The following is a 15,304-nucleotide window of genomic DNA, read 5'->3' as shown; positions in this document are numbered from 1 at the left end:
TTCATGTAAAGAGAAAGGCGTGGTCTGGGAGTGGTTATAAGTCCAGTAATAGAAGGACACTTACCTCCGGGGAACATGATCAGCGCTTGCTGCAGGAGGTTTGACGCTCGGCTGGAGGCGGTTTTCTCCTCGTCCTCCGATATTTCATCTTGCTGGCTGAACTGCAATAGTGCTAGCGGGACGGAGAATGCAAAATTCGGGAGCTGAGACAAGTTCCGATGGGCCTAAAAGTATAAATGAGAGGCGATTCCCGGGGGTTATCGGCTTCACTGCTACATAACTGGGATAGAAGTTATTAAAAATGTCACTAAAAGCAATATCTGTCTCCGAGCGATGTCATCTCTAATGTTTCCATCATTTACTGAAGGCCACAATACGGATACAGTATATACAACGTGGGGGGATTTACTGCTGCTTGTAGGAGGTTTGGACGCTAATTTAACCCCTTCAATACCGGCCACTGTTAGCCCCTTCCTACCCAGGCCAATTTTCAGCATTCACCTCTGTCACACTTTGAACGACAATTACACAGTCATGCAACATTGTATATAGTTACACAGTCATGCAACATTGTATATAGTTACACAGTCAGGTTAAAAAAAAAGATACAAGTCCTTCTAGCTCAACCAATAAAACCAATGTACCCAAATCAAATTTTTATCACACAAACAGAGCTTTCTTTTGGTGGGATTTAATCACCTCTGGGCTATTTGTTGCTAAATAAATGAAAAAAGATCAAAAATTTTGAAAAAAAAAACAACAAGTTTTCTTAATTTCTGTTTTAGCATATTGCAAATAAATAATCTTCCTCCAAAAATGTAGTGTATGGTCTTGGCCAACGTGCTGCAGCTCAGTTTCAGGGTCTTGTCAATCTTTTTATAGCCTAGGCCAGTGATGGGGAACCTTGGCACCCCAGATGTTTAGGAAATACATTTCCCATGATGCTTATGCACTCTGCAGTGTACCTGAGCATCATGGGAAATTTAGTTTCTAAACATCTGGGGTGCCAAGGTTCCCCATCACTGCCTAGGCCATCTTTATGTAGAGCAACAATTCTTTTTTTTCAGATCCTCAGAGAGTTCTTTGCCATGAGGTGCCATGTTGAACTTCCAGTGACCAGTATGAGAGAGTGAGAGCAATAACATCAAATTTATCAAACCTGCTCCCCATTCACACCTGAAATCTTGTAACACTAACGAGTCACATGACACCGGGGAGGGAAAATGGCTAATTGGGCCCAATTTGGACATTGTCACTTAGGGGTGTACTCACTTTTGTTGCCAGCGGTTTAGACATTAACCGCTTCTGGACCGCCCACCGCAGTTTTAGTGCAGCAGGTAGCCCCTCCTGCGTGAACCGACGTAGGTCTACGTCGGTTGCATGCCTGCAGCTAAGGGGTGAGTGCGATCCGCAGCTGGCGGCACACTTCCACCCCCACTCTGTAGTGGTGACTCCGATGCACGGGGGCAGGCGGCTCCGATTGCTGCCTAACATCCGCGATCGCTCCCCGCTGAGAGAGTGTTGTGTTTACAACATCCGACCGTTCTTCTCCCTGGAAAGATCACAGAGCTCCTTCTATATAGGATCACAGGTCTCTATGGTCATTTCACAAGCCCCGCCCCATACAGTTAGAATCACTCCCCTAGGCTCACATTTAACCCCTTGATCATCTACAGTGTTAACCCCTTCCTTGCCAGTGTCATTATTACAGTAACAGTGCATATTTATAACACTGATTACTGTAGTGATATCACTGGTCCCCCCAAAAGTGTCAAAAATGTCAGTCAGGGGTCCAATCTGTCCGCCTCAATGTCGCAGTCCCGCTAAAAATTGTTGATTGCCACCATTACTAGTAAAAAAAATAAAAAAAAATAATAACAAAATGACAAATCTTTCCTGTAGTTTGTAGGCGCAATAACTTTTGCGCAAACCAATCAAAATACGCTTATTGTGTTTTTTTTTTTTTTACCAAAAATGTGTAGCAGAAAACAAATTGGCCTAAAATGTTAAAAAAAAATTATTTTTAATTTTTTTATTTTGGGAATGTTATATAGCAGAATGTGAAAAGTATTGTTTTTTTTTTTTGTTTATAGCTCAAAAAAAAAAAAAAAAAAAAAAATTTTTGTAAATAGCGGAGATAAGATTTTTTTTTTTTTTTAGACCTCTAACATTGACTCTCCCTCCTGTTGGGAGACTAAAACCAGAATTTTCTAATATGGACATACTTTGGTCTGTTAATGGCTTTGATGTTCTTTGAGATTTGTACCATCTGTAATATTCTTTTGCTAATTTAATATTTTTCTGATACCTTTATTTTTTCTATAAAAAAAAACAAAAAAACACACGTTCCATAGGTAAATCTTATTTTGTTCAGATACTGTTCTGTTGTGATGGATATGTATGTGTTTAAGGCTACATTCACACCTGAGCGTAGCGTTTTCGCGCGTATTTTACCGCGATTTACAGGCGTTTTTTGTGCAGGCGTTTTTTGATTGAATAGATACCAATGGAAAACGCCTGTAATCTGCCCAAAAAGAAGCTCATGTACTTTTTTTAGCGTTGGGCGTTTTGTATACAGCGACAAAACGCTCAGATGTGAACAGGGGCCATTGAAATGAATAGGATTTGTCTTGTTGGGCGTTTTGAGAGCTGATCCTAGAGCAGAAAAACTCCCCAAAAACGCCCCAAAACGCCTACATGTGAACGGAGCGTAATGCATTGTAAAATTCTAATGCTAACTACTGCTTCACTATTGTTGTATTCAAAAAACTTTTCAATAAACGTTTTTAAACAAAAAAAAAAAAAAAAAATTGCACAGGTGATTAAATACCACGAAGAGAAAGCCCGTTTTCTGGGTGCAAAAAATACAAAAAAAAACAAATGCAGTTAAAGTAGAATTTCTGAAGCTTCAATATCGCCTGGAGCGATTCTAAGTAGAGTTCATCTTTAGAATAGACCAAACCAGGTGGAAAAGTCCTCATTAATGACGATTTACGCTCCACCCGTCCTTCTTTCCACCACATTGGCTTCCTGCTGTGTCCCCGCATGGTGATAAGGAGGGCAGCCAGTGTGGGGTCACCCTCACCTCCCATTCCTCGTACATCCTGCTGAGGAAGGTGTACTCCCGCGCACGCACAGACAGGTAATCGATGAGAAGCAGCATACACAGGGGGTCATCATCCGGGTCCAGACTGCAAACAGAGAGACAACAACATCAGGAATCGCATCACACAAACCGATCAACCGAACCAAATCAATCCAAATCCCATTCTGCAAACTTCTGCTACGGTAATGCTTTAACCCCTTCAGCCCTGGAAGGATTTCCCCCCTTAAAGAGGAGTTCCGCCCCCCTTAAAAAAAAATAAAAAAAAGTCAGCAGCTACAAATCCTGTACAAATCCTGTGGCTGCTGAATTTTAAATATTAGAACTTCCCTGCCCAGGGAGCCCGCGATGTCGGCACCCAAAGCCGATTTACGTATCAACTCTCAGGTGCCACCGCCGCCATCCAGGGTAAGGGAGCCCGGGAGTGAAGCCTTTCAGCTTCACTGCTGATTCCCTACTGCGCTGTGCTTTGTAATTAGCTCAGTGGAGGAGGAAAAAGGAGGGGCCAAACTTCCGAGGGATAGCCCTGCGGCGCTGTCTCCCAGGAAGTGGGGAAGGGTACCCCTGTTCCCCCCTCCCCCTGAAAGGTGCCAAATGGGGCACTGGGGAAGGGGGGGGGGGCGAGGAAGCAGATCAGCGGAGTTCCACTTTTGAGTGGAGCTCTGCTTTTATGACCAGGACATTCTTTACAATTCAGCACTGCGTTACTTTAACTGACGATTGCGACGCTGTACCCAAATACAATTGATGTCCTCTGTTTTCCCACAAACAGAGCTTGGTGGGATTTCAGCGCCTTTGCGTTTTTTTTTTGCACTATAAACAAAAAATAACCAACAATTTGAAAAAAAAAAAAAAACAACCAATCCTTTCCTTTTCTTTCTGCCATAAAACATCCAATAAAAAAAACTATTTTAAAAAATCGAATTTCTTTATCAATTTACCCCAATTTGTATTCTGCTACAAATTTGTGTTAAAAAAAAAATCCCAAATAGTGTAAATGGATTGCTTCGGGCAAAAGATTTCATGCCTACAAACTATGGGGTATTTTATGGGATTTTTGTTTATTTTTTTAATAGTAATGGCGGCGATCAGCAATTTTTAGCGGGACTGCGACATTGTGGGGGACCAATTTTGACACCTAGCTAATACTAATACAGTGCTAAAAAAAATGCACTGTCACTGTACTAATGACATCGGCAGGGAAGGGGATAACATCAGGGGCGATTAAAGGGTTAAATGTGCCATTAGGGAGTGTTTTCTAACTGTGTGGGGAGGGGCTTAACTGGAGGGAGACAGAGATTTGTGTTCCTGCTTAGCAGAAACACAAGATCTCCAAGTTCCTCTCTGACAGAACGGCGGTCTGTCTTGCTTACAAAGGACCGCCATTCTGCCTCTACTGTGAATAAGCGGCGTGTCCACCAGACCCGCTGATTTGCTCGTAAAGATCTTAAATCACTTCCCGACTATTGTCATATGACTTCCTCCCGGGTGACACTTTCTGTGTCCACCAAAGAAAGCCGATGTCTGATCAGTGTACTGGCCTGCTGGCGACACCATGTGATCAAGTGACCAATCACAGCAGATCACATGACTTTGATTCATGCCTTTCATTGAGTACAAGTGTGTTGCTAGCTGTGATTGGTCACAATGATCACATGGTACAGACAAGGGCCAATCACAGACCATCTGTACCATGTGATTAGCTGTGGCCAATCGCAGCTAATCACAGCAATACACAGTGAAAAAATCATATTCATTCAGTAAAAATGGTTACTTATACCAATGAAATTCACTGGTATAAGCAATCATATTGCTTATATATTGCTTCTTATTATGAATTTTAATGCAATAAAACACAATACATAATCCAATTTTTGGTATTATATAAAGATGATGTAAATAGATAAAAACAAAAATCACCAGGAAAGTACAAATCTCCCAGCTGGCTTTTTGGAAAGTAGACGGTCCGAGGTATTTATTAAGAGGCACGGCGAGTTTTTTGATGTTGTGATTTTTTTGTCACAATTTTTTGGAAAACGAAGAAATTAAAAAAAAAAAAAAAATTACATTTTTAATTTACATACTGCCCCAGTCAGTGTCACTGATCACCACCACACCATTGATATGATGCTGCTGTACTGCCCTGGTGACAGTATGTAATAAAAAAAAATTGTAACATTTTTAATTTCATTTTTTTTAATTTCTTAGTTTTCCAAAAAAATTGTGGCAAAAAATTCACAACTTCAAAAAACTCGCCATCCCTCTTACTAAATACCTCGGACCGTCTACTTTCCAAAAAGGTCAGCTGGGAGATTTGTACTGTCATGGTGATTTTTGTTTTTATCTATTTACATCATCTCTATATAACACCAAAAAATTGGATTATGTATTGTGTTTTTGCATTAAAATTCATAAAAGTGTATTTTTTTTCAAACTGCTGTTTGAAAAATCGCTGCGCAAATACTGTGTGACATAAAAAAAAAACAGCAAAACGCACCATTTTATTCTCTAGGGCCTCTGCTTTAAAATAAATATTTAATGTTTGGAGGTTCTAAGAAATTTTCTAGCAAAAAATACTGATTGTTACAAGTAAACAACGCAAAGGCCTGGGGGGGGTCAGGCAGTAACTGGTATATAAATGGTTGGCCTCTCTTCATGCGGTAAATGATATATAAATGGTTGGCCCCTCTTCAGGCGGTAACTGATATATAAATGGTTGGCCCCTCTTCAGGCGGTAACTGATATATAAATGGTTGGCTCCTCTTCATGCAGTAACTGGTATATAAATGGTTGGCTCCTCTTCATGCGGTAGCTGATATATAAATGGTTGGCTCCTCTTCATGCGGTAACTGATATATAAATGGTTGGCCTCTCTTCATGCGGTAACTGGTATATAAATGGTTGGCTCCTCTTCATGCGGTAAATGATATATAAATGGTTTGGCCCCTCTTAGGAGTGAGGATTGACCAGAAAGGTCTAAATCTCCCATTGAATCGCTTCTGTCCCCCTAAGATATGCTACACCAGGGATCCTCAAACTACGGCCCTCCAGCTGTTGCTGAACTACACATCCCATGAGGCATTGCAAAACTGGCATTCACAGACAAGACTAGGCATGATGGGAATTGTAGTTCCTGAACACCTGGAGGGCCGTCGTTTGAAGACCCCTGTGCTACACCAAGGAGAGACCTCCAGCTTTCTCCTCCTGCCACCAGTATAGCAACATGAAAGGCTGCAGTGGCTTGAGCACACGTGCATAAAACCAGCCAGAGTGTCCCCTTCAGATGACAGCATGCATAACCAGTCATGACCCGGGCTCTATGGCCCCCTGTACCCTGTTACCATGACCCGGGCTCAATGGCCCCCTGTACTCTGTTACCATGACCCAGGCTCTATGGCCTCTGTACCCTGTTACCATGACCCGGGCTCTGTGGCCCCCTGTACCCTGTTACCATGACCCAGGCTCTATGGCCCCCTGTGACCTGTTACCATGACCCGGGCTCTATGGCCCTCTGTACCCTGTTACCATGACCCGGGCTCTATGGCCCCCTGTACCCTGTTACCATGACCCGGGCTCTATGGCCCCCTGTGACCTGTTACCATGACCCGGGCTCTATGGCCCCCTGTCACCATGACCTGGGCCCTATGGCCCCCTGTGACCTGTTACCATGACCCGGGCTCTATGGCCCCCTGTACTCTGTTACCATGCCATGGGCTCTATGGCCCCCAGTACCCTATTACCACACAGATTAGGAGACCGCACTCACCTGAGGATAAGTTTACAGAACTCCAGGGCAGTTCTTGGACAACCTCTCTTCTCCAGGAACAACATGTGTTTGAAAAGAGCCAAGTAAAAGCCTCTGTGGAAAGCAGAACATCAGACTCAGGTCACATGATTCCTTTAGTCTTTACTATTCAAAAGTGAAAATGTTAAAAACTAGTTGATCTTTGAAGAGAATTCACAATCCTCCGATGAAGGTTACAGACCTGTTCTCTGGTCGGCGGTAGTCCAGTCTGCAGCTCCCACTGGTAAGGCTGAACACTGGGTGAAATGCACACTCCAGGCTGTAGAGGGCTCTCGCTGCAATAATGAAACATTTTTCAGTTGCTGGATTCAATTTATTTTAAGGCCCCCCCCAAGAGATTACACCAAGTTGGAGGTCTGCTGGCGATGGTTCATCCATCTCATCACTTCAGCAAAAAATTAGGGAGTTTAGGCGATTTGCTGCATGACTGACAGAACGCATCTCACACAGGCAAACAGATCTGCTTGGAGTGCACCAGGAATTGCCCAAATATTACCTCCCCTCCCCCTCCCCAGTACAAGACACCCAGGAAACACAGCAAGAGCAGCTCCTTACTAATCAGGTCCCTGGCCATTTCCTGGTCTTCCTGGAGACGGCAGACGTCACTGAGCTGCAGCAAGGAGTCCACATGGTAGGGGTTCATCTGCAGGAGAAGCTAATCCAGAAACAGAACAAATATGATCAATAACCAATCCTGTGCACAAAGGAACAAATATGATCAATAACCAATCCTGTGCACAAAGGAACAAATATGATCAATAACCGATCCTGTGCCCAAAGGAACAAATATGATCAATAACCAATCCTGTGCACAAAGGAACAAATATGATCAATAACCAATCCTGTGCACAAAGGAACAAATATGATCAATAACCGATCCTGTGCACAAAGGAACAAATATGATCAATAACTGATCCTGTGCACACAGGAACAAATATGATCAATAACTGATCCTGTATCGCCCCTGAGTTAACCCCTTCCCTGCCTGTGTCATGTTTACAGTAACAGTGCATATGTATAGCACTGATTACTGTAGTAATGTCACTGGTAACCCCAAAAGTGTCAAAAAGGTCAGTTAGGGGTCCGATCTGTCCGCCGCAATGTCGCAGTCCCGCTACAAATCGCAGATCGCCGCCATTACTAGTAAAAAAATAAATAAATAAATAATGACATAAATCTTTCCCGTAGTTTGTAGACGCAATAACTTTTGCGCAAACCAATCAATATACAATTATTGCGATTTTTTTCTACCAAAAATATGGAGCAGAAAACAAATTGTTAAAAAAAAAATGGATTTTTCATTTTTTTATTGGGAATGTTATTTAGCAGAATGTGAAAAATAATGTTTTTTTTCCCCCCAGAATTGTCACTTTTTTTTTTGTTTATAGCGCAAAAAAAATAAAAAAAATCGCAGAGGTGATCAAATACCACCAATAGAAAGCGTTAATTTTATTTGGGTAAAATAATCTGCTAAATCTAAATTTTTTAACATTTTAAGCCAATTTGTTTTCTGCTACATACTTTTGTAAAAAATAAATAAATCACAATAAGTGAATATTGATTGGTTTTCGCAAAAGTTATCGCATCTACAAACTAGGGGAAAGATTTATGTCATTTTTATTGGTTTTTTTTTACTAGTAATGGCGGCGATCTGCAATTTTTAGCGGGACTGCGACATTGCGGCGGACAGATCCGACCCCTAACTGACATTTTTGGGGGTACCAGTGACATTACAGTAATCAGTGCTATAAATATCCACTGTCACTGTACTAATGACACTGGCAGGGAAGGGGTTAACACTGTGGGTGATCAAGGGGTTAAATGTGTACCTAGGGGCGTGTTTATAACTGTGGGGGGCGTGGCTTATGGAATGATCATAGAGACATGTGATCCTATATAGAAGGAGCTCTGTGATGATTCCAGGGAGAAGAACGGTCAGCTGTGATTACAACATCCAACCGTCCTTCTCTCTCAGCGGGAAACGATCGCTGGTGTCAGGGGGGAATCAGAGCCGCCTGCCCCATGCATCGGAGTCCCCACTGCTGAGTGGGGGCAGGAGGGCGCTGTCGGTGGCACGCACTCGCCCCCTAGCTGCAGGCGTGCAACCGACAAACAGTTACATCAGTTCGCGCAGGAGGAGCTGCCTGCTGCAGTAAAAGTTAAGGGGGGGGGGGTAAATCTTCCGGTCCAGAAGTGGGTAAACAAGCGCACTCTTCATTGCTGCTCATCAGTGTAAGGCTCTGGAAGTTCCGCCTCTCTGATGTGCAAGGCTCTGGAAGCTCCACCTCTCTGATGTGCAAGGCTCTGGAAGCTCCGCCTCTCTGATGTGCAAGGCTCTGGAAGCTCCGCCTCTCTGATGTGCAAGGCTCTGGAAGTTCCGCCTCTCTGATGTGCAAGGCTCTGGAAGCTCCGCCTCTCTGATGTGCAAGGCTCTGGAAGCTCCGCCTCTCTGATGTGCAAGGCTCTGGAAGCTCCGCCTCTCTGATGTGCAAGGCTCTGGAAGCTCTGCCTCTCTGATGTGCAAGGCTCTGGAAGCTCCACCTCTCTGATGTGCAAGGCTCTGGAAGCTCCGCCTCTCTGATGTGCAAGGCTCTGGAAGCTCCGCCTCTCTGATGTGCAAGGCTCTGGAAGCTCCACCTCTCTGATGTGCAAGGCTCTGGAAGCTCCGCCTCTCTGATGTGCAAGGCTCTGGAAGCTCCGCCTCTCTGATGTGCAAGGCTCTGGAAGCTCCACCTCTCTGATGTGCAAGGCTCTGGAAGCTCCGCCTCTCTGATGTGCAAGGCTCTGGAAGCTCCGCCTCTCTGATGTGCAAGGCTCTGGAAGCTCCACCTCTCTGATGTGCAAGGCTCTGGAAGTTCCGCCTCTCTGATGTGCAAGGCTCTGGAAGCTCCGCCTCTCTGAAGTGCAAGGCTCTGGAAGCTCCGCCTCTCTGATGTGCAAGGCTCTGGAAGCTCCGCCTCTCTGTAAGACACGGTTAGAGGTTGCAATACTCTGCAGCAGCTGCTCACTCACCACAATGTTATTGGGATCCAGCGACTCCACAGCATCCAGGAACTTGAACTGGACTTGCTGGTAATCTCTCTGGTGCTCGAATGTGAAATATTGGACCCCACGTTTGGTCTCTATAAGGCTCATAGCGATGCCTGGGGAGGGGAGGAAGAAGGGATGGTCAGTGCGCTGCATCTTACATGTCCCTATAGATATGACAACACAAAGTAACAATAAAGAGAACCTGAATATAACAAAGTAGCGATTTCTCACCTGTTTTACTGTATCTCGGCCAGGTGCTCTTCGGAGAGGTCAGCCAGGTGCTCCGGTGATGAGGTCGCTGTCTCTGTCGCAGCCTAAAAATCAGCAAAAATAAAAAAACGCTGTCACTCAACCAATCACATTCCTGGACCATAGAGCTGTATACAGGGAGGAAACAATAAACACTGGGAGGAGGCTCCAACCCCTTCCAGTCCAGGTGTTGTGACAGAATGCTATACCCGCTCAGATTGCTATACCCTCGTCACTTCCGCACCGTTGCGCATGCGCACAAGGCATTTTGGAGGTCCGATGTGTATAGCGAACAGCTGACTGAGAAGAGGTGAGGCTGAGGCGTCATCGAGTTCTTACAGGGGGCGGGGCGGGCCAGTCCTGGCATTCCTCTCCTACATCATTTTATTGATAGAAAAATACTTAGAACCCCCAAACATGATACATAGCGCAATCCTTCCAGAATACAATGGTGGGCGTGGCATATTTTATGTTACGCAATTTTGTGCAGCGTTTTTTCAAATTTTATTTTTAGGAATAAATACAATTTATTAAGCACAGAATAATATATTATAATTAATTTCTTAGAACCTCCAAACATTATTAATATTTTTTAGATTGTATAAAAAAAAAGATCTGGCGCCAAAATCAATTTATTTAGAGAATAAAATATTGGGTGTTGCATATTTTATGTTACGCAATTTTTTGTGCAGCGGTTTTTCAAATTCAATTTTTAGTAATAAATAAAATTTATTACACACAGAAACAAAATATTATACTCCATTTCTTAGAACCTCCAAACATTATTTATATTTTTTTGATTCTATAAAAAAGATCTGGTGCCAAAATCAATTTATTTAAAAATAAAATGGTGGGCGTTGCATATTTTATGTTACGCAATTTTTGTGCAGTGTTTTTTCAAATTAAATTTTTAGGCATAAATACAATTTATTGCGCACAGAAATAATATATTATAATCAATTTCTTAGAACCTCCAAACATTATTTAAATTGTATAAAAAAGATCTGGCGCCAAAATCAAATTAGAGAATAAAATGGTGGACGTTGCGTATTTTTATGTTACGCAATTTTTGTGCAGCGTTTCTTCAAATTTTATTTTTAGGAATAAATACACTTTATTGCGCACAAACACAAATTGTTATACTCAATTTATTAGAACCTCCAAACATTATTTATAATTTTTTTAATGTATAAAAAAGATCTGGCGCCAAAATTAATTTATTTAGAGAATAAAATGGTGGGCGTTGCGTATTTTATGTTACGCAACTTTTAGGAAAAAATACACTTTATTGCGCACAGACACAATATATTATACTCAATTTCTTAGAACCTCCAAACATTATATATATTTTTTAATTTTTTTAAACTGTATAAAAAGATCTGGCACCAAAATCAATTTATTAAGAAAATAAAATGGTGGGCGTTGCATATTTCATGTTACGCAATTTTTGTGCAGCGGTTTTTCAAATGATATTTTGAGGAATAAATACACTTTATTGCGCACAGACACAATATATTATATAAAAATATATAATAATAATATAATATAATATATTACTCAATTTCTTAGAACCTCCAAACATTATCTATATTTTTTTAAATTCTATAAAAAAGATCTGGCGCCAAAATTAATTTATTTAGAGAATAAAATGGTTGGCGTTGCATAGTTTATGTTACTCAATTTTTAAGAATAAATACACTTTATTGCGCACAGACACAATATATTATATAAAAATATATAATAATAATATAATATATTACTCAATTTCTTAGAACCTCCAAACATTATTTATAATTTTTTAAATTTTATAAAAAAGATCTGGCGCCAAAATTAATTTATTTAGAGAATAAAATGGTGGGCGTTGCGTATTTTTATGTTACGCAATTTTTGTGCAGCGTTTCTTCAAATTTAATTTTTAGGAATAAATACACTTTATTGCGCACAGACACAAATTATTACACTCAATTTCTTAGAACTTCCATTATTTTATATTACGGCCTTATTCCAAAATGGATTAAATTCATTATTTTCCTCACAATTCTACAACTTGTAATATCATTGGCTGTGACAGGTCCTCTTTATGGAGAGATCTCTCCTCTGGCGTCCAATCAGACACAGATCGATCTTATTGGCTGATAACGGTGAGGTAATCATAGAACTGAGGAACTCCTTGTGGCTTTCTGATGTCACAGTGTAAGGAACACCCCCGACTCCTCCTCTCACTGTGTGCCCAGAGCCGGAATCCGCTGGTTGCATTCTTACCGGGCCCCCTGATTGCACAGGAGACTTCAGAAAAGGCGGAGGAGGGAGGGAGGGGGGGAGGAGCCCCAAGCAAAAGTAATCCAGCGGCTCTCTAGCTACTTGGATTACTTTTACTTTGTAGGAAATCTCTGACCCTAAAAAATTATTTCTTGATCATAGCTGCAGTGATGACAGAGATATCCCCCCTCCTGTCCGAGGACGTTTATACACGTGTGGGGGATGGAAGAGGTTGAAGTTACTCCCCTTTTGTTGAGGATAAACCCCTCCCTCTCTCTGGGTGATCTCTGTACATTGCAGGGATTATAACAAACTTTGTTGCAGATTCCTTCCTTTTGTTATTCTGAAGAAATATCTGTTTATTTCTCTGTGTCCAGAGTAAATGTGAATAGGAGTGACTTTATAATTATCAATCAGCTGCTGCACCTGCAGGGCTCTAATGAGGAAAGAGGCGGGGTCTGCATCCCTTCAGATGTGATTTTCCTTTAGAAGTATTTCACTAAAAGTGACATTTGTGTTGCAGGGGATGCTCAAAATCTGACTTGTATCTTTGGCTCACTGGCTGCACTATCACACAAGCAGGAAATTACATTTCTGGGGGAGGGGTCTGTATACCATCTGTGTACATTTCTGGGGGCATGGCTCTGTATACCATCTGTGTACATTTCTGGGGGCGGGGCTCTGTATACCATCTGTGTACATTTCTAGGGGCGGGGCTCTGCATACCATCTGTGTACAGAGCGCCTCCTGGTGGCCATATTGCATTTTACAGAAAATTACAGCGGCTGCAGATTGAAAAGAAAAAATAATTTCTAATAACATTCCTTCACAATATGACTCGTGTAGCGATTGTATACGCTATATTATTATTTCTTTACTTTGTTACTTTGTATTTCCCCCCAAAGCAGAGTTCCCCTTTATAGGTAACGTGTACAGAGCAGCGACCCAGGAATAAATAATAATAATCTCTATAATCTCACCGCTGATCTCCCATAACAGCGCGGGAGCCAAAATATTTCTTCAGTTCCGTCTCCGGGTTCAAATTTCTGTGTGAAAAGAAAAATAAAGATGTTATAAAAAGTATTCAAAAGTATTCACCCCCTCCCAGATGTATGAGGAGAAACATTGCAAATCAGAGGAATCCGTAATAACAGGAGGAATATATTCACTTCACATCACCTATATATATCACCTATATATATCACCTGTATACATCACCTATATATATCACCTATATATACACATCACCTATATACATCCCCTATATATACACATCACCTATATACACATCACCTATATATACATCACCTATATATACACATCACCTATATATATCGCCTATATATACACACACATCACCTATATATACACACATCACCTATATACACATCACCTATATACACATCGCCTATATACACATCACCTATATACACATCACCTATATACACACACACATCACCTATATACATCACCTATATATACACACATCACCTATATATACACATCACCTATATACATCACCTATATATACACACACATCACCTATATACATCACCTATATACATCACCTGTATACACCACCTATATACATCACCTATATACATCCCCTGTATACAGCACCTATATACATCACCTATATATACACACATCACCTATATATACACATCACCTATATACATCACCTGTATACAGCACCTATATACATCACTATATACATCCCCTGTATATACTGTATAAGACGAAGTAGCTGACAGGATCGCTCTTATATAGAATAAAGGTCCCCATCAGGTGTAGCGGCACGGAGACGTTATATTCGGTGCGGTTCCTCTACCTGTGCTCCACGTATAGTAAGGGGCGGCTGTCGGTGTTTCCGGTGCTCTGTCCCTGGAAGGTGACGCCATTGGTGCTCTCGATTCTCTCCAGAATGCTGTCAATATCCCCCAACTCATCCTTACTCTCTGCGCTGCCGTCCATCTGTGGAGGGAGAAACAGAGAATTTTATCATCAGACACAGAAAAATGGACAAAAACTCAAAGATTTTAGGATTACGGGTTTATTGGATTCCTGTGGTGGCCCCTTGGGGTTGAAAAATATTATTTAGTAACGCTGTAGCCAAATAAAATTGACGTACTTTTTTTCCCACAAACAGAGATTTCTTTTGGAGATATTTGATCACCTGTGCGATTTTTATTTTTTGCGCTATAAACAAAAAAAGGGCGACAATTCTGAAAAAAAAAAAAAAAATGTTTTTCACATTCTGCTGTATAACATTCCCAATAAAAAAATAAAATAAAATAAAATTCTAATTGTTTTCACCATTTTAGGCCAATTTGTATTCTGCTTCATATTTTTGGTAATAAAAATCCCAAAAGGCGTATTCTGATTGGTTTGTGCAAAAGTTATCGCATCTACAAACTATAGGAAAGATTCATGTAATTTTTATTATTTAATTTTATTTACTAGTAATGGATAGTCTCAAATCGCATGACAAGTCGCACAAGTGTGAAAGGGGCCTTACCGGGGTCCCGGGCTCTCTGGAGAAATGGGAGAGCCCAGCAACCACCGTGGGTGGCCCTTCTCTGTACCATACAAGTGATCTGGCAGCTGTAGGGCCCCCTGGATCATTTTTACTGGACAGCTGATTGCTGGAGGTAAAGACTGGTACCAAGATTACGGCTGCAGCTGAAGCTAGATTATGTAATATCCCCTTCCTGACAGGATGTTATTATACAAATGGCAAAGAAAAAGAATAAGTCACTTCCATATCTTCTCCTTCATTCTTATTTGTCCCCACAGGAGGTCAAAAAAAAAAGTCCCCGGCCAGGACTGCCTGTCTTGTGTTGGTGATTCTGTACACA

General features: G+C 41.5%; 1 protein-coding gene across 1 annotated transcript in view; it reads right to left on the bottom strand.

The window, feature by feature from the left end:
• The window catches only part of TCF25 (TCF25 ribosome quality control complex subunit), a 50,820-nt gene that overhangs the window by 24,419 nt on the left and 11,097 nt on the right, over positions 1 to 15,304 (bottom strand). Inside the window, 9 exon segments of the mRNA XM_082270232.1 lie at positions 65 to 224; positions 3,086 to 3,191; positions 6,870 to 6,962; positions 7,090 to 7,183; positions 7,464 to 7,563; positions 9,921 to 10,051; positions 10,170 to 10,252; positions 13,427 to 13,492; positions 14,278 to 14,420. Of these exon segments, the coding sequence (XP_082126358.1) occupies positions 65 to 224; positions 3,086 to 3,191; positions 6,870 to 6,962; positions 7,090 to 7,183; positions 7,464 to 7,563; positions 9,921 to 10,051; positions 10,170 to 10,252; positions 13,427 to 13,492; positions 14,278 to 14,420 (976 nt within the window).

Source organism: Pelophylax lessonae, assembly GCF_965119305.1.
Source record: "Pelophylax lessonae genome assembly, chromosome: 10".
Classification (NCBI taxonomy): Eukaryota; Metazoa; Chordata; class Amphibia; order Anura; family Ranidae; genus Pelophylax; species Pelophylax lessonae.
Note: the sequence above shows the minus strand (reverse complement) of the source record. Positions and strands in the feature narration are given on the sequence as shown.